The sequence below is a fragment of the Crocodylus siamensis genome, chromosome 7 (assembly GCF_052110815.1).
Source record: "Crocodylus siamensis isolate JL-2025a chromosome 7, ASM5211081v1, whole genome shotgun sequence".
NCBI lineage: Eukaryota > Metazoa > Chordata > Crocodylia > Crocodylidae > Crocodylus > Crocodylus siamensis.
The window spans coordinates 6,257,579-6,284,125 of NC_143401.1; the positions used below are offsets into that span (position 1 = coordinate 6,257,579).

At 60.9% G+C, this 26,547-nt stretch overlaps 1 protein-coding gene across 2 annotated transcripts; it reads right to left on the reverse strand.

Annotated features, from left to right (window-relative positions):
* Positions 1 to 3,180: 3,180 nt before the first annotated feature.
* On the reverse strand, positions 3,181 to 26,236 carry TINAGL1 (tubulointerstitial nephritis antigen like 1). Of its 2 annotated transcripts, none has more exons than XM_090057940.1 (12): positions 26,106 to 26,236; positions 21,995 to 22,305; positions 19,972 to 20,035; positions 16,700 to 16,792; positions 16,101 to 16,215; positions 13,162 to 13,285; positions 12,878 to 13,028; positions 12,237 to 12,426; positions 11,640 to 11,685; positions 9,487 to 9,610; positions 5,689 to 5,734; positions 3,181 to 5,157 (listed from the first exon to the last, which is right to left on the reverse strand). In XM_090057940.1, exons 2-12 carry the CDS (start codon positions 22,290 to 22,292, stop codon positions 5,014 to 5,016), a joined length of 1,395 nt encoding a protein of 464 aa, XP_089914066.1. In that variant the 5' UTR covers positions 22,293 to 22,305; positions 26,106 to 26,236; the 3' UTR covers positions 3,181 to 5,013. The 2 variants fall into 2 exon arrangements, with proteins under 2 accessions (XP_089914066.1, XP_089914067.1); XM_090057941.1 differs by lacking the exon at positions 26,106 to 26,236 and adding an exon at positions 25,222 to 25,371.
* Positions 26,237 to 26,547: the final 311 nt, after the last annotated feature.

Consider the following 26,547-nt stretch of genomic DNA (forward strand, 5'->3'; position numbering starts at 1 on the left):
CCCCATGCCCGGAGCACACAGAAACCCAGAGACTGCTGCTGCTGGTGTCACCAACCACCCTACCCATGGGAGAGCAGGTACCCCAGGGCATGCAGTGTGCAGGCCTCCTGCTACAAAAGGCAACACCCCCCCACCAGCTGCCTCCAAACTGCTGGAGATCCCTTACATCCTGGCCCTGAGAGCTGGAGCAGACAGAGGACCCAGCCGGGGTGCTGGGTGTCCTGCAGGGATGAAGATGATGCAGGGTCTGAGCCAGTTAGCAGGGGGCTGGGCAGCTGTCTGCAAGGTGCGCGAGCCTGGAGTGGGGCTGCGATGGGCTCTTAGTTGTTTCATAGCTTTGTAGTTGGTCGGGTCAGAAGGGACCTGAGCAGATCATCAAGTCCGACCCCCTGCCATGGCAGGAAGAATCCTTGGGTTGAATGACCCCGGTGAGGTGATTATTTAGCCTCCTTTTGAAGACCCCAAGGATAGGCGTGAGCACCACTTCCCTTGGAAGTTGGTTCCAGATCCTAGCCGCCCTGACTGTGACTAGTGTTTCCTGATGTCCAGCCTGAACCTGCTCTCAGTCCACGTGTGGCCGTTATTCCTTGTTACTCCCGGTAGTGCTTGGGGGGAACAGGGTCTCTCCCGTTCCCCGCTGGTCTCCCTTGGTGAGTTTATAGACGGCCACCAGATCCCCCTCCGCCTTCTCTTGTGGAGGCTGAACAGGTTCAGGTCCCGTCGCCTCTCCTCGTAGGGCCTGCCCTGCTGCCCCCTGACCGTGCGAGTGGCCTCCTCTGGACCCTCTCCATGTTGCCCACATCCCCCCTGAAGCGCGGCGCCCAGAACTGGACGTGGTACTCCAGCTGCGGCCTGACCAGTGCCGCACAGAGGGGGAGGATCACCCCCCTGGACCGGCTCGAGATGCATCTGTGGATGCACGACAAGGTGCGGCTGGCCTTCCTGACCGCGTCCCCACACTGCCGGCCCATGTTCATCTTGGCATCAATGATGACTCCAAGATCCTTTTCTGCCTCTGCCCTGCCGAGAAGGGAGTTCCCCAGCCTGTAGGTGTGGTGCCGGTTCTTCCTCCCCGGGTGCAGCACCTTGCACTTGTCGGTGTTGAGTCCCATCCTGTTCTCGTCCGCCCACCCCTGTAACCTGTCTAGGTCCGATTGCAGCCTACTCCTCCCTTCTAGCGTGCCCACATCCCCCCACATCTCTTCACACACAAAGGTCCACGCACCCAGGTGATGCATGCAGAAGACCTGATGTGTGCACAAACATGCTCAGGCGGAGCCGGGGCCCGTGCACACGCCCCCGGCATGTGAGCACAGAAGGGCAGGGGGCACACAGGCAGCACGCGAAGGCGTGCAAACACACGTGTGGGCAGCCAGGGTCAAGGCAGGGGAGATGCTGCGGATATGCCGGCGTGCCTGGCTGCGTGTTCCTGGCGTGTGCGCCTGACACAAGGGTTTTTCAGGGGTCACGGTGTCCTGGCAAAACAGGAAGCGAGACAATAGCGGGCCCCATGCTGCAGGGCCGGCCAGCGCATTCCTCCCAGGTGCTGACCTAGGCCTGGGGAGAGGGGTGGGATGGCGGCAGCCTGTCATAGCGAAGCACGCAGCCGAGCACACACCAGCCCCACCCCTACCCCCGGCACACCCGTCCCCAGCCCTAGTCGCCCTGCGTCCCTGACACATGCCCCTACCACAATCACATGCACCCAGAGGTGCGCCCCCGACAAAGCTGAGCCGTGCCCCGACAACCCCCCGCCCCACAGCAATAGGACAAGCACATGCATGTGCATGCACGCGCATGCGCGCACACACACACGAGCACCACAGAGCAATATGACCCAGACACAGCCCCCGCAACATCCCCCCCAACAAAAACCCCCATACCTCAATATAACCCAATTCACCCCAACACAGCCCCCCAACAAAAAACCCCCAGAGCAATATGACCCAGACAACACCCCCCCCAACCAAAGTGCCACATAGTAATATGATCCAGACATACCCCTAACACTCCCACAACAAAACCCCCCATGCTGAAATACGGCCCAGACACCCAGCACAGCCCATGCATGCCTCCACCACACCCCACCCGACAAACCCCACCATACCACAATACGACCCAGACATCCCCCCTTAAATAGCCACCCCCCCACAAAAGTGCCAGTGATGTGCAGCAGACATGCCCCCAGTGAATGCCAACAAACACCACCTGCCCCAACAAAAACCCTATGCCACGGGCGCCCTGCCTGCAGGACCACAGCCAAGGGGGTGAGGGCTCGAGCTGCTGCGCAGTGCCGTGGAATGGATTTGGGGACCCCCCCCAGCCTTGTCTTATTTGGACAGGCTAGATGGAGGGGGTGGTGTCCCATGCACCCCCCTCTCTGAACAGAGCATGTACCTGGGGCTGGTGTGCTGTGGATGGCTTTTTTATGTGGGGGAGCTCAGTTTGCTCTCAGCTCTTCAGGCTGTGCCCTGGCATCGAGGCATAGTCCCTGGGCAGCGCAGGAAAGCTGTAGCAAGGGCACAGGAGGGCACAACCCCCCTTCGCCACCTCAGCCCTGCTCCCCACATACCCGTAGAGAAGCCGTGGGGTGCAGCGAGCACTTTCCCAGGCCGGTTCTTCCCCACCTGTGCCCCACTTCCAGCCACCGGAGAACAGGCCACTAATGAGGTGGAAACCCGGCAGCTCTCGGGGCTGCCAGCCGGGGCCCGGACTGGGTGCCAACATGCAAAGCATTCCCTGCGTCAGGGCCAGGGAGATTTACGGCTGCACAGAACAATGGGGCCGGGAACTGGGGCAGAGGGGAGCGGGAAGGCGGCCCACGAAGCAGGAGGCAGCAAGGGAAATGCTAGTTCCCATGCAAGGGAGATGAGCGGGGTGGTAGCTGGCCTGGGGTCAGGGATGGCAGGCAGTTTTCCCTCCTTGCCAGGGCAGAAAACCCACTTCTCTCTGCAGGTCCTGAGAACAGCCACGAGCAAAACCACGTGGGTGACATGCTCTACCCAAAGGCAAGCCAGAAATCAGCCCTGACACAGTCAGCGTCATCCCTTGGCCTCGAACCACCCAAGTCCATCCGAAGGAGACTTCAAGGGGAAGGTCGAGCATCTGGCAGACGCTATATAGAGGGCTGGTGGCAAGCAGGCTGCATCGGTGGGAAAGGAGACCACAGAGGCGCTCCAGGACGAGGCTTCCTTCCATTTATTTACAAATAATAAAAAGCACAATAAATACAAAAGAACCTTAAAATACAAGCCCTCTGGATAGGCAGGTAGGTAGGTAGCTTGCTCTCTCCGTTCCTCTTTGCCTACGAAGTGACTCAAAGCCTGGCCAGTGCCACTTCTCTCAGCCAGGCACGGCCCACCTGGAGCAGGACAGATCTCTTGCCACCCCCCACGCTGCCTAGGAGCACAACAGAGCATTGCAAAGGGTAATAGCAACTAGGATGCACCAGCAACCCGACGACATCGCTGGGGAGAAGGCTCAGCCACTGGCTTCAACAGGAGGCCGACATCCTGAATTGAGGCCCTGGGACAAGGCGATTTTCTGCCCAGGAGCATTAGCACCATCCAGGCAAGGCCAACCCTGCTGACTCCTCGGTTATCCTGGCAAGCGGCAGGCTGGGGAGTGTGGGACCCACTAGAGGAGCACGCTGATGCCATGCTACTGTCTCTGTGCAAAGGTGCGTGGGCAGCATGCACACCTTTGCACAAGGAGTGTTTGCACGTGCTTGGCAGAACCATTGTTTCAAGGGCTCCTGAGGCCCGTGAGTTAATGGCTGGCTTCGGCAGAGATGCCAGCACCTCTTTTGCCCCCTGCTCTCCGTCGGAGTGGCGCCCGGCTGCACGTGACCCCGGTGCTGGAGTCAGCAGTTCTAGCTGCACCCCCAGCCCTGCCGCTCCCATCGTGTGGGAGGCAGGGCTGGGTCGCTGATCCCTCTGCTGCTTTGACATGAATGGCGGCGGCCGAATGTTTAGACTGGGGCCGTGAAGCTGACCAAGCCAGCCGCAGCATCAGGCTAAAGCATTTGAACAGCATAAGGCTCCCAACAATGCCCTGTTTAGCCAGGCCGGGATTAGACCGTTAAGACCCTGGTGTCATGAACAAAGCTGGGTGCCGGGGTTAAAAGAGAAACCCAGGCTGGGATGCGCTTTCCTGCTCTCAACACATATCATCTCCGGGCCAGCGCACAGCAGCTTCGGTGTCAGCAAAACCCCCGGGACCAAAGGAGACTAGCGTGGGATGAGATGCAGGGCTGGGGGCTCTGAAGGGGCGCAGGGGGGTGTCTGGGTGCTCGCACCCCAGGGGGCTGGCCTGGGCTGTGGAAGGCCCCAGGATGGGCTCATGGGGTTGCAAGATAGAGGCAGATCTGCTCCCCAGAGGCTCCCAGCAGGCTGTGCCACCTGGTCTCGGGGGCAAAGGGCCCATCTTGGTGTCACTAACCACCGCAGGGGGGGAGCAGTGTCTGCCCATGCAGAGGCAAAGGGGTTAGCTACAGGCTTGGCTCCAAAGGGTGGGGACTCAAGGTCCCCCTAATGATCAGAGGTGCCTCTGGGAAGAGCCTAGCAATGGGGGGCATGGCAGAGTTGGGGTGAGGGGCAGCCCAGGTAGGAGCTTTGTGCCCATAAGGAGCTGGGGGCGGGCAGGGACACAAACACCCGTGGGATAAGCATAAGCCCGAGCCTCATGGATGAGGTCCACAGCAGGTGGTTGCGGGGGTCCCATCCTGTCTCCCTCGGGGCCCTAGTTAGAGGCTGCCCCCGGGACAGGGGAGGCCTGTGCTATGAAGCCATTTTCCTTGGGGGCAACTCCATGAGCCTTAAGGGACCTTCCAAAACCTTTGCAGACCAAGACCTCGTGCAGCCTGCCCTGGTGCCGAGGGGTGCCGGGGAGTGGCGGGGTCTCACACACCCGTCTCCTCTAGGGTCCCCGGGAGAAGCCACAGCCTGCCGCGGGTGCCGGGTGCCAGGGCCAGATCACAGTGTGGAGAGCACCGGGGCGGCGGGTGGAGGGGCCTCACTTGCGGTGGTGCATGTCCTCCATGCTGACCCGGCCCCACACGCCCACCACGAAGGTCTCGATCTCGCACTCGTTGCTGCCTCGCGTGATGCGGAAGTAGCCGTCCTCTCCCCAGTCCTTGCCCCAGGAGTTGGCAGCGATCTGCCAGGAAGGAGGAAAAGACAGTCAGCCACGGATGCCCCAGGGCAGAGCCCACTCCACGATGCCCAGTGTTTCCCCCGCTCACGGCACCCACCTTAGGGTCAGTGCCACACAGACCTGCTGGCACCTGACCTTGACGCTGAGCCTCGTGGCTTCTAGCCCAATAAGACACATGCGTCTCCCCCCTCATACATCAGCCCTCCCTCGACTGATGGCAAGGGCAAGACCACAAGCCCAGGGCAAGCACCTCTTCAAGTGACCAGGGTCTGCGAAGCCTTGCAACATCATGAAAATACCCCCTAGTACACGGGGAAACAGAGCCTCATGCACCTGGCCATTGCCGTATCCCTCCCGGCCCCCCCCGGCTCCTGCAGTCTGGCTTGCTCTGCATTTCCAATGCCTGAGTGCACATCGATGCCTGCTACCACTGCCCAGCCCCTGCAGCCAGCCCCAGGAGAGGGGAGGCATTTACAAGGGCACCTCTGCCCGGGATCGTGGGCACCTGCATTAAGGAAAAGGCGCTGCGCTCACCCAGTACTTCCGGCTGTGCCCATCAGGCATCCGTTCTTCTCCCCACCTACAGCAGGAAGGAAAGGAGCAGGTCATTAGGCAGCTGGCAGAATAAGTCCCCTCTCCCCTCCCTGCTGACTGACCATGGACCTTTCCTCCTTGCAGGCAATGAGGTTGAAGCATGGCCCTTGCCAGGTCGGCCCACGATGCAAGGGCAACTGCCCATGTGCTCCCTGTCTCCAAGACACCCCAGCCGGACGGCTCCAGGGGCCGGATCCTGCCTGGGCACGTAACCCTGGAGCCACCAGAACGATGCCTGGGGCCCAGTCTGCTGTTCCACGGCTGGAAGCTGCTGTCAGTGCCTCTCCCGCCAGCCGACGGAGATAGGGCAAGTGGAAAAAAGTCCTGCACTCCTTGTTTGTCTTTTTCTTGGCTTCGGACTCTTCCTGCTGTGAGAGGGGCTGTGACCCCTCCGGGAGTGTTTGGAATGGATAACCATGGCAATCCTCCGGTTGTCTCCCCTCAGGAGGCCGGGAAGGAGCTGCAGCAGCTCCTCGGTGCCAGGCGTTGTTTAGCGGCATTGCTTAGAGGAAGGGCAAACCTTTGGGTCATGGGCCTCCCAAGGGGCCCAGCTCGAGCTCACAGCTGGTTGCAAAAATGCAGCCAGGTATATTTAGCTCTGGGGCTGGGCAAGTCCAGGGCCGGGAATGGAGCATGGATGTACTACACAGACAGCCCTGCTCAAGCCCCCGGCCCCTGACTCAGAGCCCACTGGGGCCAGTGCCCCATAACACCACGAGCTCCCTTCCAGCTCCACCGCTAGCCCAGTGCTGGCCTGGCTGAGAACGCCACACTCAGGCATCAGTGGCCAAAGCCCTTGTTTGCTCTGCAGCCCCTTTGCACCATGGCTGGAAGGCTGGGGCAGGACAAGCCCATGGGTACGGCCAGCTGGGGCTTGGCATGAGGTACCTCAACATGCCTAGAAACATCAGACAGGAAGAGACCTCCTAGGCCAGTAGACACCAACCTTACTAACTGGCGTGGCACAAATTAGTGCCCCCTCCCTGAACTCCAGTTCCCTTTCGCTGCCCGATCTGCTGCTCTGCTTTCCGCTCCCTGCCCTGTCTGCCGCTGTGCTGCCTGGTCCCCTTCCCGGTCAGCTGCACGCCACGCACAGAGGCTGCCCATGCCCCTGGTGGCACAGCGAGACCACCCCTGTCCTAGGCCACTGAGCCCGGTCTCCTGCATTTGAAGCCCCTGAGATCATCACTTCCAGACTTTGCTCACAAGGCAGGAACACAGAAATCCCCAGCACCCCATGGCGCAATGCCACAAGCCAAGGCAGGGGAGCCGAGGGCACTGCCACCATAGGGTAGGAGTTGTCAGTTGCCCTTGGCCACACCACAGAGGAGGGCAGAGCCCCCATGCTCTGTGCCAGCCTAAGGGGACCCCTTCCTCCCTGACCTCCAATTTGGGAGAAGAACCAGACCCTCCAGCCAAGAGCCTTGGAGACCTCCAAGTACCTGCAGGAGCATGGCCAAACCCAGCCTCAGGCCCCGAGACTTTGGAGGACGATGGGCCATGCCCCAAAAGCCAGTAGCCTTTGTCGGGGGGAGCAGGACACCTGGGCCAGGCAACATCCTGCTTCCAAGAGCCAGGCCTGGCCAGCCCAGGTGGGAGGAAAAAGCCAGCGGCACTTTTCTGCAAAAACACTGCTCAGGTGCCCCCCACCCACAGCACCCAGCAAGGCGGCCAAGTCAGCCAGCGGGGAGCGGGGCCACGCAGGTCACGGCGTGCTGGGGCAGTGTCCGGGGGGGAGGCGGAGGCCGTGCACCCGACAGCGCGCGGGGCCTGAAGCCAGGACTCGGCTGCTGTTCTTGGCGCTACCTGCCGAGCTGGCTCAGACCCTCCCAGGAACAGGACGTTCAAGGCTTCTCGGGCTTTGTCCGGTCTTGTTTCCCAGCACTGGCCCCAGAGGAGATGCCTTTGCAGCCGAACAGGCCTCGCAGGGAAGAGGTGGCCCCGCTTTCCGGCCCTGCTACACTGCCCGGGGGACCCTGGGCAAGGGATCTGCACCCAGACCCACACTCCTGTGGATTGCAGTGGGGTCCGGCTCTCCCGGGTTCCCTGCATCACCCCTCGCTCAGTCTGTCCGGTTTGTTCGGGGTTGAGCTCTAGGGGCCGGGCAGGGACCGTCTCTCATTGAATATGAGGACAGGTCCTGCACCAGCGCCCTGGGCTCGGGGGGGTGGGTTTAACCACCGCTGCAATGCAAAGTCCCCCTGGATCCCCTGCCTTCCCCATGAGAACAGCTGCCCCCTGCTTTGCTGCTCTCTGGACAGGGTGGGACTGAGCGGGGACGCCGGGAGACTGTGACTCAGAACAGAAACAGCCCAAGGCGGGGACCTGCGCCCCCTCCCGGTCCTTTGCCCGAGGAAGGGAGTGCCCTTCCTCCACGGCAGGAAAGCCCGTCTTCCCCAGCACACTCCTTCCCAGGGACGTGCCCAGCCGCACAGCCCAGCGCCTGGCATGGGGGGGCTGCAGGAGGAGGCAGGTTGGGGCAGGGACTGTGCAGCTAGAGAGGGGCCCATCAGTGCCAACACCAGCCCCCTGGCAGGAGCCAGGGACTTCATGCCCAGAGCCCACAGGACAAGGACCCTTGCCCAGGGGGGCTGCATGCCAGTGCAGGAGGGACCCCTCTCCTCTCCATCCCACACTGAGCAGTGCCCAGCCCCTCAGCCTGGGCCCAGCTGAGAGGCTGAGGCACAGAAGAGCAGGGGCTGCGGGTGGGATTGAGGGGCATTGGCAGGGTAGCAGCGGGAGCCCCAAGGGGATAGAGGGAGGGGATGTGGATGCGGGCAGAGAGGAGCTGGCAGAGCTGCTTGCAGCTCCCGGCCGAGCTAGCTGAGGGCACGGTGAGGCAGGCAGGCACCATCTCACAGCCTGTGCCACGCTGCCGGCCACTTCCTTCCACGAGAACCTCGCCCACCCTGAGGTTTCCTTAGAGCAGAGGAAACCGATCTGAATTTCCCCTCCCTTGGCCTCCATCAAAGGCCATTGGAACCGGCTCTGCAGGGGTCTGGACCCGACCTGGCCTGCAGGAAGCACTGGGCAAGTCTGGGGCACTGGGAGGTTGGCAAAGACTCAAGCGCTGGCCTGTGGAGTCTGGGCAGGCTGGGAGTGGTCTTCCCTTGTAGACTGCTCTGCCTTAGGGCCAAATAAAGAGCCAGGTCCTCACCCCCACCTCTGATCCCCGAGGGGAGCAGGCCGGTCCAGCTGCAACTGTGCCCCCAGCCCCTGCCTTTCTCGTGCGGCCCCACGAAGCACTTCCATTTCTCACCCCGCAGTCAGTGCCAGCCTGGCCATGCCGAGCTGCACCAACACCCACGGGACAGGCAAGGGCCCCCTGGGAAGCCCAGCACCCTCACTCCCTGCCTGGGTTCCCCGGGACCCGCACAAATCGCAGTGCCCGCCGGGATGCCACAGACAGCCCAAATCACACAGACTGCCACAAGCCCCAGCTTATGCACAGACGCACCTTCAAGACACACCCTGACGCACACCCTCCATACACACAACCTGACATACGCCACACACACTCACAAGCACACGTTCCCCAGCCCCTCCAGCACGCGTCTTCTCGACCACACGCCAGTCCAAGACCGCCAGTAGGTGCAGGTACCGCACACACAGACACATGTACGCAGGCAGACACACATATGCCCCAGCATGCACAAACATGCCTGTGTGCATTCACACATGCACACACACACACACACAAGCATGTACACAAATGCAAATGCTTGCCAAGGCCCTTACCCTGTGAGCTTGACCGAGTGGGTGCCGTGTCTGCGGTGGTGCTCTGGCTTCCCGGCTGCTACAGGCGTGTGCCGATAGATGCCACTCTTATACATGAAGAAATCCTCGTGCACTTCCATGATGGCTGCAAGCCAGGGGAGGAGAACAGTTTTATTCTGGGATCACTGGGGAAAAGGGCCAGCTACAGCCCTGGGAGCAGTTACGTCTGCTGCGGTGGGGCAGGTCAGGATAGAGCACTGACACAAGCTGGCAAAGATCCCTTCACACCAATGAAGTCTCCTCCAGGGAGGACTTTGGTCCTTCAGGCCAGACTTCTGTCTCTGCTAGCCCCTACCTAGCAAGGGGAGCTCTGGGGCAGGTCGTTGGTTGACTGCTGATCTTAGCCGGGGAGGCTTTGCTTGGCCCCTGTCCACCTGGACTATTGCTACATTCCTGCCTGGGGAGATCTCACCAACGGAGGGCATGCAAATGAAAAAGCAGCTGCTGGGATGTCGAGATCAAATCTCAGCGGTTAATAATTGACACTTCCCTAGTGGAAAACAGCCCCTGATTGTGACGACAATGGGATGGGGCGGCCTGGGGCCAACTGCCATTAACCAGCTTCAAGGAGGTTTTAGTCTTGATTCAACAAGCAGAGGAAGTTTACTGAGCAAGAAGTCTGGTGAATATTAAACAGCAGTCTTTCCAGGGGCTGCAAGCTGGTGTTTCCCACTGCATCTATGGTCAGAGAGGAGGAAGGGAGGTCGTGATGCAGGCTGGCATCACATTGCACGGGATTGATCGCCCTTGGTGCTTAGAATATGGCCTGAGCCAGGTCGATGGGTAGATAGGGAGAAAGTGCTCTTGGCTGTATATTATATGATAAGCACTGAACAAAGCCCTGGCCTAGACCCACCAGCTCTTGGCTATATATTGGCTAAGTGCATGATTTGTTTAACTGCCAGCTGTGCGGTAGACAAGCAGCTGGTTCCTGGTCCCAGCTCCACCCCAGCCCAGCCACACCTGAGTCTTGACCTGACTCCGGCGCAGTGCTGGGGTGCTGGCACCAACAAACAGCTGATTGTCCCCCCAGCCCCAGCACCGCACTGGAGGTGGTGTGGATCGCTAGTATGATTTCCACAGAGCCATCCCAAATAACACAGCACATATTACTAAGCCCGACCTGGAGATACTCCTCACCTGAAAAGTCCTAATGTGGCCAGCGTGCAATAGCACCAAGCACACGTTTTCCTGCTTGCGGACGCAGATGTCTGTGACAAGTGCCGTCAATGCGTCCTAAGTGTAACGTGTGACAGCACCCTGAGAAGCCCTAGAAGCATACGGCAGGCTGTGCTTGCAGGCAATGAGCAGCGTTTTACTCCGAGGCCTTTTTTTTTTTAGGTCTTGAGGCTATGCACTCAAACAGCGTGCTCCAGCTAGGGGCAGAGAGAATTTGGGAAGGGATGCCAGCACAATCAAAAGGCCTGAAGTCCATCTGTCCTGCAACCTGCCCCACTCTAGGACTTGGCCCCTTGCCGTTGCTACGGTATTATTCATACTGTGGTAGCAGCTAAGAAGGAATCATAAATTCCCTGTTGTGCCGGGTGTCTTCTAAGCACCGAACAAAGCCCTGGCCTAGACCCACCTGCCCTGGGCTGTGTCTATACCTCATCCCCAGTTTCCACCCTACTCTGATTCCCCAAGTTAGGGAATGCCCCTGCGGCACAGCCACCTCACATTGCAAGGCACAGCTTGGCCTGTCCTCTGCCCCTTCGGTTCATTCGTCACCCTGGCACCCCGTGCTTCCGGCAGGACGACAGGACTATTTATTATCGCTTCCCCTGCCACTGGGTCCCTCCCCATTTTGCCGCCTGTGGCTGCTCGGGCACAGTGCCAGCCCGGCACACACCCGTCTGCGATGCAGCCAGCGGCAGAGGCTGCCCTGGGGGAGCTGCGCCCACCCTGGGTGTCTGGCTGGGAACGGCTGCTCCCAAAATAGAAAGCAAAGGAAAAGCCAAGAACCAAAGGAAGCCCGGCCTTTGGGAGACAGGGTCACTCGTGTCCTGGGCAGGGCTAGTTGTGGCTGGGGGTGGGGTGAGCTAGCAGGCCTCTGCGGTGGCCTGCCACTGGGCAGGGTTGGGGGACAGGGGCAGTGTGGATGGGGCGTCCCTTACCTTGTACAGGGCCATTCTCCATCAGCTCCTTCATGATCTCCTTCTCCTGCAAACACAAAGCGGGGAGGGTCACCCACTGCTAGGGCAGGAGCCCCTGGCAGACCCTGGGCGCCACCCCCCCCAGCCCTGTAATGACACTGAGGATGGGCGTCTGGGGCCACCGAGTGCTTGCATCCAAACAGCCCCTTTGAGTGCCTTGCCAGATGCCAGCAGGATGGGCTCTGACCCCCTTCGTCAAAGCAACCCTCCCAAAGCCATGCACTGGCTCACTCTCACATGCACGCACACACATGTGCAGCACTCGCTGCCGTGCACACAGATGCTCATGCAGCGCCCTGCAGGCACGCAACAGGCTGACACGAGCGCTCGCAAAACGTGAACTGGCACGTTCACAAGGGCACAGAAGCCCTCGCATCTGTACCCACGCTTATACATAACCACGCGGCCCTTCGTGTGCCCACAGGCACTCGTGTGCCCTCTCTGACCCACGCTGGCACACCCGTGTGAGCCCGCCAGCGTGCAGACATGCTTGCACATGCACTTCCCCAACACGGGGCTCCGCACAGCTCCCCCCACGGCTGTGGGCCAGGCACTCACGCTGGAAGCCAAGCGGTAGGCAGGGGTGGACTGATAGATGTTGTTGGAGTGGGTGTAGGGGTTTGGGCAGTGCTGGGTGGCTTGTCTCTTCCCTCTGCCCGTGGAGCGACTGTGCATCATGCAGGGCCGGCCCGCGGGGGGGCTGTCCTTCTCCTGGCTGGTGAAGGGGTAGCACTCCTCGCTCACCACCCTGGGAAGCGAGACAAGGCATGGGGTCAAACCGTGGCGCACAGCAGCTCCCATTGTATCTGGGGTCCCCCTAGCACTGCAGGCACTGTCCCCACTCCTGGGCAACGATGGCATCTGGAAGGCCAGCCAGGAGGGACGTGCTCTATAATGACCGCTCGAGAAGTATCCATCGCTGGCCAAGATGGCCACCCAAGTTAGCCACGCCACAGCCTGGGGAAGCCCATGCTACCCCCAGTTCCTCTTTCAAGCTCTGCCCATGCCCCTCAACCCTGAGCCCCAGTTCCCCCGGTCTAGGCTCCCCCGCCCCCCACAGCTAAGCCAATGCTTTTCAACCCCAAATCACAATCCAAGCCCTACACCACCCTGCTGATGCCTTCTTACTCTGCCCTCCAGCCCCTGTGCCCTCTCCTATGCCCAAAGCTCTGCCCAGCCCCAGGTAAGAAGATGCTCACCCCCTTCGGCGCAGGTACCACCAGGCCCCGTCGATCCGGCCCCCGCTGCAGCCCCGCTGGTTGCGGGTGTCGCAGGAGATCAGGTTCTGAGGAGACAGGGCGGGCACCATGTGCCCCATGGAGTGGATGGAGATCCTGTCCGAAGCCACGGCTGGGGGAAAGCCGACGTGGTTAGGGGGCTCCTCGCACAGCTGGTGCAGCCCATCTCCCCTGCCCCGTCTCCCGTGCGGGAGGCTCTCCTCCAGCCCCCTCCCAGCCTCCAGCTCAGCTCCTGGGCATCTCACCTGCTGTGGAAAAGGCCCAGGAGCCAGCACAATTGCCCTGGTCCAGCGGCTCATGGATCAACCCGGGCCACTTGTGGGCTGCGTTGAAAGAGCTGGGGAGCACCTCGTTGGTGTCCATGCTCATCTGCAAAGGCAAAGACATGGGAGGTGGGGGAGGCCTGGGGGCTTTGCACAAGGGCAGAGGGGCTGGAAGGTGCCCGAGGGCCAGGGGCGGTAATGCTTCCTGCTCATCTCTTGCCCCCAGTGCTCCCAGCTCCCCCACAGAAGTCACCTGCAAGTCCCTGAGCCAAGGAGCCTGAGGCAGACGACGGGAACTCAGGAGCTGCCAGACTGCTGCAGTCTCCGGGAAGGCCCTGGGAAACTGCTTGGCACCTCTGGTGCAAGGGAGGATGCCGCTGCATTTCCCAAGTGGCTTGGGCACACACCAGCCTCTGCCTCTCAGGGTGGCTTTCAGGCTCAAAGGTACTGGGAAGCCTGAGGGCTTGGCTACAGGACAGAGCATCCTAAGTCAATTGGGTTCTTTGTGCCTCCACTCCCTGCCACCCCGCCAGCAAGATGGGGTAAAGAGCCTTCCTCTGCCATGCCCTTACTTAGAAGACGGCAGAGAATTGGGAATTGGGAGCTAGTCCCTAAGTCCCCAAGACAGACAGAGGGTCTGCAGAGGTCGCCTACTGCTCCGCACGCGAAGTCCATTGTTTGGCTCTCCTCATTCACGCAGGCCTGTGCTTGCAGACCCTGGTGAGCGCTCCATTTGCAGGGCTGCGGGCTGTCACCCCGCAGCTGTGAAGCGCCTAGTGCCATCTTGTCTCCTGGCTCCCAGGCAAGCCTGTGATACTAGGCACAGGCCTCTTCTGCAGCCTGCCTCAGCTGCTGAGGGCCCAGCTCCTCCTCCCGCTCCAGCACCCAGGGGAGCATCTCACTTGGGGAGCGGCTTGTCCTCCCCTTCCCCTAAACTTGGCCAGTCCCTAAGTATATGCCACAGGGGTGCAAAGCGGGTGTTGGAGGAGCACTGCTCCCCCGCTGAGCTGTGGGGCCAGCAAAGAGGCTGCCTCTCATGTCTGGGCTCCCTCCTCCTGGGTATCCTACAGAGCCAGCCAAAGGTGCCCTCCAAGACAAGCAAAGCCAGGCCAGGGTAAAAACGTCCTCCCTTGTCCTAACACCTTGAGGAGGCCAAGGGTCCCTGAACAGGGAGGGCTGGAAGCAGCCGAGACCCAGCCACCCCCAGGGCCGTGGGAACAGGGCTGCGGCTCCCCGCCCAAGCCAAAAGCAACTGGACTCATGGTCTCTTTTTTTGGCACAGTGAAAGGAGGCTCCAAGCCAGCCGCACAGGGAGCCCAGCCCTGCCCCACGACGGTGGGCTCGTAGCAAGGAGTGAAGGGGACGTGGGAGCAGAAACCAGTGGGATCTGCTGCAGAAGGGGGTCCTCTCCCCACCGGGCTGGGGGCTGCAGCACGGGCAGCGCCTGCCCGCCTTGGGCATCTGCTCCCAGGTGCCGTCAGTGCCGGGAGGGGCTGGGCACGGCTGCGTGGACGATGCCCCATCACGGCCCTCTCCCCGCCGACCAGGGCCGCTGCATCTGGGTCACGCAATTTCAGGGGAACCCCTAAAACAGAAGGACGCAGACTCTCCTGCCTGGCCTGCAGCCTGCCGCCTCCCCAGCTACACTTCCACCTCTTCCGGCCCTGGCTTATCGTGGCCCTGGTCGGGTCAAATCGAAGCGTGGAGAGACAAACAAAAGGCAGAGCACACAATAGCCCGAGCTGAAATAATGTCCTGTCCTGTCCTGTCCTGGACAGCCTGCATTTCCGGCTGGCCTTGTCCCTCGCTGGGGGAGAGAGGGGAAAAAAAACAGCCTCCGGGATCATGCTTGGAAAACCTGAGGCGCGACAGCACCGAGCTCCCCCTTGCATCGTGCAGGGGCAGCCTCTGCGGCAAACAGGATGGTGCTGGGCGAGAGCAGAGCCCCCCTTTGCCCCCAGCGGATGGGCTGCTGGTGATGCCCGGGCACAGCCGGAGGTGGCAGGGCTGGGAGGTGTCTGGGGTCCTGGGCCATGCGGCCAGGCTCCCGTTGCTGGAGTGGGGGGGGCTGCAGGGCCCTGTTTTCCCATGGGAAAGAAAATCCCATCCTGGGACTGTGAGGCTGAATGTGCTGAGCCAGTGGTTTTAAAGGAAAGGGCCCCGCTGTCCCTCTCCTGATGAGCCTCTGCCCCCATCTCTCTCCCTTCTCCCCCCGAGGCTGCCCCCCTTTCGCCTGTCCCACTGCCATGCAGAAAACAGGGCTGTGAGCTGATCCTGAGCCCTTCCCCGCTCCGGTGCATGGGGTTACTGCATCCCAGTACACGCAAGGTCAGGCATGTGCCTCCACGTGAGCAAGCCGCACACTCGTGTGGGCTGCTGCATGTTCAGCCATGCATGTAGACGGTGCTCACATGCGTGGTGGGGGGCTGTGGACACGCGCCCTCGGCATGCAGTGATAACATCCCCGCTCTGGGCACTGGAAGGCTCTTCAGGGCCTGCTCTCCAGCCTGGGAGCTTGCACTACAGTCGGCTTGTTGCTGGATACATCTGGCATGCTCAGCATTTCTGTAGGGGCCTCAGCAGGCCTGCAAGGCATGGAGCCACTGCCTTCACCGGGGTGGCCCCTGGCAGCCTAACCTTGCTCAATTAGGGGAGCTGGTCAGGTCCAGAGGGGACCCCAGCTCAGAGCCCCTGGAAGACCATGGTCATGTCACTTAATCTGCCCTGAGTCTAGTTCCCCATGAAGCCGGGGGGAGGCAGTGCTCCCGCACCTCACAGCAGCATGGAGTGACACGGGCCACCTGAGCGCAGAAACACGCTTTGAGTCCCGACGTCTCAGGGACAGCAGCTCCAGGCAGGGCCCATGTCCCCCGGCCCAAGTAACCCCCATCCACCCCCGGGCAGGGGCGCGACCAACTCACATGCAGCTCGTTCATGTTCATGACGGTGGTGGAGGGGCGGATGGTGCCCAGGCGGTAGCGGATGCCCTCGTCCAGTGACATCCCCCAGAAGCGGCTGTAGTTGGCGGCTTTCCACCTGCCGGACGACCCCGGGGAGGTGAAAGCAGAGCAGCGCTGAGGCACCCAGCCCGCCCTGGGCGCCACGACCAGATTCCCCCACGGGGAGGGCAGGAGGGTATTGATGTCATGACGGTGATTGCACCTAACTCTGGGCGCTGCCACGTTCAAGAAGGCCCGGACCTCTCTCCTCCAAGCTCAGCTCAGCTCGTGGCGGGGTAGCCAACTCCGAGCAGGGCCATGGCTCAGAGGTGGGAAGGAGCTGCCGTCTGCTGAGGTCTTTATATCCCTGCTCAGTACCAGACCCCTGGACACCTCACCCTTGGCCCCAGTGCCTCTCTCACAGGGGGCCAAGTAAGGGACAGGGCCAAGATAAGGGCGAGTATTCACAGATTTTCCAAGAAAAAGGGTTTCCTCCCGAATCAAAAGGCCCATTTTGCAGGTGCCTTGTGGCTGGACATCTCCAGCCCAGCACCATTGCATGCACCCCTTGCAGTTCTTACCCGTAATCCCCTCTGTTGACGGCCTCAATCATCCTGCCGTCCATGAGGCAGGCGAGGTCCTCACAGTCCCAGCGGCCACTGGAGCCACAGGTGCTAGTGGAGGCGAGAGAAGGGGGTGCTGAGTTGGACGCACATCAAAGCACGACCCGAGGGCTGGCAGGCATTGCTATGTAGGGTTTCCTTGCACCAGGGGTGTGTTGTGGGCTCTGGATGTGTGTTGCCTCCCACTCACATCCCCCCCAAGCACACTGCCACCGCAGTCACGAGTGTGTCGGTGGCATGAGCTGGGGGTCTGCTACGCAGTCAGGAGTTCGAGAGGGGCCACAGGGCAACACCACGGCACATGGACTGATATCAGCTCTGCAGTCTGCCTGCAATCCCCCGGGAAGCTCTCCCCTTCCCACAGTCAACTGAGGGTCTCCCCTAGCCCTGCATCTACCCGCATCCCATATCTCTGCCGGCTGCTCAGAGCCCCAGGATCGCAGGCCAGAGAGACCCCGAAGTCCGGGCACACTCTGGCATGCTGACCTGCAGGTCCCTGCTGGAGTCCAGGAGGGCAAGGGAGCCTGGGATGAAAAATAATGAGCTGGAAAGTTAGCCAGACTTCTGCTAACATCAACAAGCTCTGGGCTGGAGCCCAGACTGGGGAGGGGAAGACTCCAGGCCCCTGTTCCTGCAGCAGAACGAAGGTATCTGCCCGAGTCGAAGCTGCAAGCCCCACAGAGCTGGGATTAGAGAGGCCCAAGGCAGGCACAGGGGGGGATCAGGGCCGAGGAGGGGGCATCGCTGCGCGTCCTGCTGCTGCGCTGCTCCCAGGGGACCCCCCGCCACATACCTTCCCACTCCCACTTTGCCATGGGCAAGCCCAGAGCTGAGCTGCCCCCAGCACTAATTGCTCCCAGCACCTCCTGGGATGTTCTCCAGGCCCCGTCTGGAAGCCTGTGCTTCCCTTTGAGGAGCTGGCATGGCGGGCACCAATTAAAGCCAGAGCCAGGCGGGACCCGGGGCTGCAGGGAGCCCCTTGCCAGGCATTGCCAACGGGGGCTGCCAGTCTATCTGAGCCTTTCTTCCCCTGGCAGCTGGCCAGACTGGGGAGTGGGAAGGCAGGGAGGTGAGACAAGTCCTCTGCCCCTTGCCCTTCATGCCAGCACGCTGGGCTTTAGGGGACCACTGTGCCCAGGTCCTACCCTGCCCCCCTGCCAGGGTCACACCGCTGGACAGCTGACGTGCTTGGCAGCCTGGGCAGGTGGCAGCGGGCACATGGAGAGGACAGCACGAGTATCCCACACAAAGGTACAGCCATGTGCACACACACACATTCATATGTGCACATTTATGCATGTGCACACCTTCATCTGTGCACATGCATGTACAGACACACACTCACATATGCACATACACATTCATATGTGCGCACACATGCATGCACACAGACGCACACTCATATGTGCACATACATATGAATAAGTGCACACATGCATGCACACACATATGCACATACACATTCACATGTGCGCACACACACGTGCACATACATATGAATATGTGCACACATGCATGCACAGACACACACATATGCACATACACATTCATATGTGCGCACACACGCATGCACACAGATGCACACTCACATGTGCACATACATATGAATATGTGCATGCACATGCACGCGTGCGTATGTACCCCCCCCCCAAGAGGAGAGACAGTGCAGCTAGGAACACAGCCTGGAGGGAGATGAGCTGCATCCCCCACTCAGGAGAGGTGGAGAAAGGGGCTCCTGTATCTTCTCAATGCCAAAAAATGCGGGTCTCCTTCCACCCCACCCCAGGCCCCCTGGGGCCGAGAGATGCGTGGGTGCCGAGGCAGAGGCCTCTAGCTATAACTATGCACTGCATAGAGGGTGGAGACAGAAACCATCCACTCCAGACACCCCCGCCCCAACCCACAGCCCGCAGATTGCCCTGGGACAGTTTGCAGCTGGGACCAGGTCCCTTGGGATGGCCACCCCCAGGGCAGCACTGCCCCTGGGCCCGGCATTTCTCCTGTGCAGGATCACCCAGCATGGGGGGGCATCCTCGCTCCTTGCAGCCTGTCGGGTGCTCAGCCCGTGCCTCGCGGCTGGAGCACCAACACTCATGAGGTAATGGAAAAAGCCAGAGTTCAAATTCCAGTGCTTCTAAGATGCCTTATAAAAGCCCCTTCTCTCCCCCCTCCAGCGTTGCTGTTTGGTTTCTATGCGCACCACGCGATATTAACCCCTACGGGCTGGGAACAGCCCATGGGCCAGATCCCGTGCCACCTGGCAGCACCCGCAGCCTTGGAGCAGGAAGCAAATGGGGGCACCATGCCCCCTCCCCGATGCCCTGAGTAGCAAATGACTTCCCTTGAGACCCACGCTGGCTCGTGGCATGGCTGTGGTGGCTGTGTGCTGGGAGGGAGTACAGGTGGGCAGGGACACGCGGTCTGAAGCGCACAACGTGCCCCGGGTGCACAGCAGATGCAGCGTGACAGGCGGGGGTGGATCTGTTTCCATGAAACCAGTGTAAATCTGGAGCAGCTCCACTGAAATCAGTGGAGTCGCTCCAGATTCAGGCCAGAATCTAACTGAGGACTGGCTTTGCACAATGCACTCCATCTCCAGTTTGCCCCACTAACCGGCTCACTGTTACACCCCAGTTTTCTGTGCATCCCACCTAGAAAAGACGACGGATCTGCTCTTGGCGGGGGGGCGGCCCTTTGGTGTTAAGCCTGCAAGCAGACCCTGCAGGGAAGCACACACATGCGATTTGACTTCTGATGGGCATTGCTATCGCCAATCTAAGACAAGAGCCCTCCAGGCCCGCAGAATATTTGCTTTCTGTGCATGGAGACACAGAGGAGCCAAATCTGCCTTTCCTATCTCCAGTTTCCAGGATTCCAGAAATGCTTTTGCAACGTGTGTAGAGACAACCCGCGACGCCTGGAACGAGCTCACGCTGGGCGGCAGCGAAAGGCTGTTTCCTTCCCGTGCCGCTGCGCGCTGCAGAGGGCAAAGCATCCAACACCCTTCTCCTGGACCAAGGCGGTCCCTGCCACATGTAATGCTCTGTCCCAGCTGTCTCCAGCAAGGACATCGTTCCCCCAGCCTGAAGTCTCACAGCTGGGAGGGAGGCCGTGATCCCTTTCCCCCCTCTATGAGATGCATGCATTGGACGCTGTAAAGACAAACCCAAGTCCTTGGGGGCTCAGGGAGTAATTAGCAGAGCCTGGCAGGACCTGGCAGAGGCACTCACCAGAGGTTGCAGTTCTCTCTGTATGTGGCTCCGACCGGGTACTTGTGTCCACCACGGACGCACACTGGGCAGGAGAAAGGAAACACGGTGAGAAGCTCCCATGCAAGGAAGTCTGTGAGGCAGGTGGCATTATTACTGCCATTTCTGCTCTGAGGAGGCCCATGAGCTTTCAAGGACCTGGGCCTCTGTGAATAAACTGTCCCAACTCACCTGCTTTCAGCCTCACATCGCAGCCTGAGGCTGCTCTACCCCCTAGGTCAGGCTGCAGCTCGGCCCTGCCTGGCAGCAGATGGCCTGGTCCGTGTGCCCCAGAGCAAGCATCCACCTGGCTCCCAAATCCATTTCTAAATGCCGGTGCTTCCCCCACGCCTGGGAGCACCTTCAGGCTCGAGTGCATTTCCACTCGCTCACCAAGGTCCAGAGAGAAAGAACGAGGTCACGGGGGGGCATAGACGAGCAGGACACTGGACATCTATGCAGAGTCCCCACCCAGTGCTGTCACTCCTGTACCATGCTCCCAGACTAGCCCATGCTCCTCTTTCCAGCTGCTCCAGCTTCACTCCACACTGCCCAGTGCTGATGTCTGGCTTCCCAGAGCATTAACGGGTTAAATGCCTTCTCGGAGGTGGGGAAGAGGCAGGTGCTCCCACATCCCCGGCTGTGCTGCTGCCCCTCTGATCTAGCTGATTGCACTGCAGCCCCTCGCCCCTCTCCTCTCCCTCCCTGCCCCAGGGTCTGGTGGCAGCCGCTGCCCAGAGCGCAGCCAAAAACCGCTTTATCGCCCACGGGATCGCCGATGGAGGGGGCATGACCCTGGTCGGCTTGGGGTTTGATGCCGGAGGAGTTAAGCATGTCTAAGGTGTGACATGCTCCTGCAGACACGGCGTGCTTGCGTCATTGCCTACAAGGGGCATTTGCAGGATGACCTAGCATGCCAGGCTGCCAGGGCACACAAACAACTCCTAGATAAAGGAGCTAGTGACAAATGCTTCATCCCTATGCATGAGCTGGCTCTGGTCCTCAATGACTTTTCAGAAAGAGGCTTGCCACAAGCCCCAGAGGCAGGGACCTCCTGCAGTGTGGAGACAAGTCCTGCTCGGGTGAGTCAGTGTGGCCACAAGAGTCTCAAGCTCAGCCCTGCACATCCACAAGCACCAGGTCCTGCTCACTACAGAAGCCCCTGTGGCCTCATTTCCAAGGAGATGGGTGTCACTGGTGTCTTGGCCCCTTCTTCCAGGATCACTCCCCTGGTTTTCAAAGCAAATGGGGGATGCTTGTGCCCCAACTTAGCCCACAGGGCGCCACAGCCAGAGCTGCCCCGTCCTTGCCTGGTAGCGGCCACGTCACACCCATGGGCAAAGCAACCCACGGCTGGACACAGCATTGGATTCTGCCTCCGGCTACGCCCGGCTGCAATCTGGGGGCCAGGGACCTGCCAGGGTTTCTCCAGAGTATGAGGATGCAGGGGGGCTAGCAAAGGGTCAGCATGTAGTGTGCAAAACCGTGCGGCTCCACGGAGGACATGGGTTGACACCAGCTACCTAGCAAGCCCCATGCCCCTACACAGAATATGCCGGGCCACCTCTCGCTCCCAGCTGAGCCCGGTCCCAGGGTCTGCCCAGGGGTAAAGAGGATCCTTTCCTATTTCACCAGGATCCCTGCACCCGGCACCTCTGGAGGGAAGGCTCCTCACTCCAGAGACATCCAGAGCCCGAGGAAAAGCTGCTGGTGACTCCCCCTTCCCACCGCCCAGCGCAGAGAAAAGCAGCTATTGTGTGTGCAGAGCCGCCGGCTCACAGCTGCGGGGGAAATGACCACATCCTCGGGGCCCTGCGAGAAGGGTGACCAGGACGGCCCCACGGACTGGAGTCAAGGGCAGCGTGACGCAGAGGGGAGCGGGGGGCTAGGCCGCCCCGTGTCTGGGACTTGCCCCATGGATGGGATGGAGGGAGGGTGCTGGGGCAGTGGCCAGGGACCACACGCCCGGCACTTGCCCCCACACGGATGCCCGAGGCCGCCTTACCTTTCTGCACGGCGAAGGGCGGCTCGATGCCCAGGCAGTACTCCCAGAAGTCGGGGCAGCAGTCGGACACGGTGCGGTTGCAGAAGAGGTCGCAGTAGCAGATGGTGTCCAGGTAGGGCACGGTGCAGCCGTCGTCCCGCCCGTGGCAGCACGCATCCTTGCTCTCGCAGTACGACCCACCGGCGTCGCGGATACCCTGCTCGTGCAGGCCGGGCGCCAGCTCCCGCCGCGTGCGCCCCTTGCGCCCCTCTGCCGCCGCCAAGAGCAGCAGGAGCGTGAGACCTTGGAGCAGCCTCATCTCGCCTCCGAATCTGCCGGGGGAAAAGGAGGATGGAAGGAGGGTGAGCCAGGGGTCTCCAGGCCTGGGACACCGCCCGTCTCTGGGCACGAGCATCCGGCTCACGGCAGCCTGGCACAGCAAAGCAAAGGGGCAATCAGAGCCCCTCCTTGGGGGGCCTGGGATCCTCCCAGTGGGTTGAGTGGGAGCAGTGGCCCCAGCCCCTCCACCCAGGTGGAAACTGGTGGATCTAGGGCTGCTGAAGGGCCCCTGATCGGAGCTGCCTCGGCCCCAGGACTGCATGCATGGATCTGCCCCTAGAAACAATGAACCCTTGCTCCCCCACAACTATGACACCCCCACGAAGGCAGCCAGCTCCCCACTCCCACGGGACAGGGGGAAAGACCCGTGTGCTGTTCCCCAGCCTGCAAGACACCCGAGTCCCAAGGACAAGCTGCACAGCCTGGCTGGGGAAGGGGCTATCGGCCATCTGGACCCAAAGGGGAATGGGATTGGGAAGGCCTAGGCGGCGGGACACATGCCCTCCTTGACCTGGGAGCTCCTTCCTGTCCCTGGGGAGATGCCACCGCCCCAAGGCTGCGGGCTCTCTGGAGCTAGGAGACCAGGGGAGAGACACAGAGGCAGGCTGGGCTGTGCCCTTGCAGATGGACAGGTGTCAATCGTAGCAGCACACGTGGTTTCTGAAGGCGGGTGCTGGAGGCTGAGCAATGACCAGCCTGGTGCTTCCCAAATCCTGCTTGGGGTGACGGCCAAATGCACCGGGGTTAGGGCAGGTCTGAAGATGCCGTGGGGAAGGCTCACAGCAGGTGAGTCTGGGTGGATCCAGGCCCAAGCTGGCAAACGGAGCTGGGCACGTGGCTGTGAGCTCTCTGCTAGCTCGATAAAGGAGCCAGCTGCGGCTCCCGACACAGCCAGCCCCACCACCCTACTCCTGGTGACAGGATTTTCCTAGAGCTTCCATGTAAAGAAGAAAGAGCCCTGCCGGTTGCAAAATAAAACCTGGGAGAAGGGTCCCTGAGCTGCCCTGCTGCATACGGAGCCCCTGTCTTATTTCTTCCCTATGAGCCGGGGGCCTGGCACCTCTGGGGCGATGCTTTGGGGTGATGCACATCAGGCAGGGGCCAGCAGCCGTGGTGCTCCCTGCTCTCCCAGCAGCACGGCACGCTCACAGTGAAGACAGTCCAGCGCAGAGCGCAGCGGTTGCTGCCTTGTACTCCAGCGAGGCGGCTGCTTGGAAGGGAGGAGAGCTCCAGGGTACACGGCGCTCCACGCACCCAGGGCATGGGCAAGGCCGGACTTCACGCACGCCCTGAGCATGCAGCCGTCTGGGGTTGGGGTACAGCCAAGCGGGGCCGGCCAGGAACAAGGTGATCTCAGCCTGTGACTCAGGCCCGTTGGACTCGCGGGAATGGCACCAGGCTGGAATGCAGCCTGGCAGCTTTCCCCATCCCCAAGTGCTCTCAGCCCCGCCGCCCTGGAGGGCATCAGCAAAGGGTGGGAGCCTGGCTCCGTGCCACCCGTCTCATGGTTACGAGAGAGGAGGCAGCCGGGGACACAGCTCTCTCTGCCCCAGACTGGCACATGGCTGCTATCGCCACCCTAGTGAGGAAAGGGGTCCTGGCAGAAACCCCTAGGCTTGACCACACTGTCATGCCCCCTCCCCAGTGTAGCACAGTCCGGGGGCGGCGAAGCCCACTTTTGCCTCGGCGTACTTAAATCAGCGCTGTACTCAGTGCGGACACAAGTCTGGTTTCAGAGAAACTGGTTTCGGCTCCATTTCAACCTGCTCTGTTGAGCTTGAACCGCCTGGACCTAACCCAGCTCCCAGGGCACCTCTACCCTGCCGGGTGCAGCCCGTGTGAGCTGTAGGCAGGCTGATACAACACTGATAGCGGTGGAGAAGCAAGGGCATGTGTGCCCCGGTGCCATGCTGTACTGGCCTACAGTAAAACCACGTCACTGCCACCTTTGCTGCCACTCGCTCTGGCTGGGTTGTTCACCATTGCACACCATTCAGCTAGGGAGACACACCTTGCAGGTCTGCACAGGACCTTGCTCCAGCTGCTAAATCACTTTAAAATCACACCTGTGGATCAAGTAGCACAGAGGTGTTGACGGTACAGTCCATGGGCTGGTCCTGGGTCTTGACTTGACCCACATAAGCAACGTGTGCTATTGGTGGGCAGGACTCAGGGCACACGCTGCACGTGGCCCCCCTTCCAGTATGCACGATGCACACAGTACTCGTGCAAGGCCAGTCAGGGATCCCCACCTTGCATGCTGAATCCAATACCCGGAGCACCCATTCTACCTGGTCACATGCAGTGCAGTCCTGGACTGGCCAGAGCGGGTGCTGGGTTTGGCATGCCGAGGGGTCTGTGGGCCTCATCCAGCCCATGACCCAGCCCTATGCCACTCATCTGCACCAGATGAGTTCAACACCCCTAAACTAGCACAACGCTCCTCACCGAAATCTCCAGGCTCTGCTGTGTGCAGATGCTGGTTTGGGATAAGGAGGGTCCTGCTCTGACTGAGCCTTAGGTTCTGCTTCTAGCTTAAACACATTAAAAAGAAACCATAGGTAACAAATTCCCAAAGTGATTTAGGAGCCTAAATCCCACTGCAAGTCTAGAAAAGCCCTGCCTCAAAATCACAGGGCAGCTTTGGGTAATGTTATCCTGGGCGAGGTCGGCGCCCGTGGGCAGATTTGCTCCCAGATAGCTACAGGGTTGAATTAACCCAGCGTGCACTTCAAGCACAACCAGCTGCTGCCTGTTCACTGCAAGCATGAAAACCCCCGGCCGGGACCCCCTCCGGCACCCGCACGCACAGTCCTGGTCAGATGCCTGCTGTTCTTTCCCCCCTCTCCTCGGCCATGACCGTCTGTCTGCTCAGTCCTGCCATGGCTCAGGGACACGTCCAGACTGACCTTGCTGGCTCCTGGCGGGCTGGGGGCTCCGACAAAGCTGTGCATAGGGGTCCGGTTGGGAAGACTCAGCCGCTGCAGCAATTAAACCCCCATGCAAAGTAGCATTTGGTGCCGACTGTCAAACCCCAGCTACGTCTCATCCCAGAGGTTGTTGCGTTTTGTCGGTAGGTTAATGACCCCTGTGCTGCCTTGCGGTGTAATAACTGAACTGCATTTCAGCGGCAGATAAAATCCCGCCTGCAAATACCGGGCTGAATTCTGCTCTCTCGCAACCCCACGGAGCTCAGTTTGGGTGGGAAAAGGCATTGGATAATAGCTAGACAGTCCCTTGGGTGGGAAGAGGCATTGGATAATAGCTGGACAGTCCCTTGCGTCTTTGGCAGGACACAGGCAGGGCTGGACCTGCTCTCCAGGGCAGGCCCGATAGGGAAGGCGAGTGGATTTCTGCCCAGACACACCCTGGGTTCAAAGTTTCCCAGCCGGCTGCTTGGGGACGTGGGGTGCCTCCCCGCCGCACCTTCACTAAACACGCCGGTGAGAAGGGAGCTGGAAGCAATCCCAACCTCGTGGCTCCCCCGTCCCTCCCAGTTTGGGGGGCTCCAGCTTTCCCAGCAAGCACCCCCCGTGCCACGGGTGCGTCTGAAGTATTCGCTGAGCCTCCCCAAGCCGGCAACAAGCAGCTGGCGGCCCATCCACCTGGCCCTACATCTGCGCTTCGCCATTCGGGGCCAGGCATTTCAAGCCCCCAGGTCCCCGCGTCCCCTCTCCCCAGTGCTAGCACCCCTGAGCTCACAAGCTCCTGCCCGGTACCAGCTCCTGCAGAAACCAGCTGACCAGAATCAAAGGCACATGTGAGAGGCAAGTCCCAGGAGAGACGGTCCTACCTGGAGGGCTCCTGGCAGCGAGACCCCCGGGACTGCCGGCCAAGACCTAGCCCGCCTCGCTGGGTGCCTGTAGCAGCGGCTCCTCCCTCAGCCACTCCTCTCGCCGCTCTGGGCGCTCCTTATGTACAGTCGCTGTACAAATGCTTTCCATCCCACCTCCTGCTTTGCTCATTAGCTGCCTCTAAGCCGGCCTCCCTGCCTGACAGGGCGGCCGTGGGAAAGGCTGGTGCACCCACATGGGCAGCAGAGACCCAGACCGGCACGCTCTGGCTTTGGGCCACAGGGTCCCCCCATCTCCGCGTGTCCTTCTGCCCCCTTGCTGGGCATGCAGGGCTGCCCCTCCACCCCTGACAGTGGCTGGGAATAAGGCAGCCTTATGAGATGCCAGGCAGGAAGAGGGGGGCTTTTGGCCCAGGGTGGAAAGGGAGGGGGTATGGGAGCC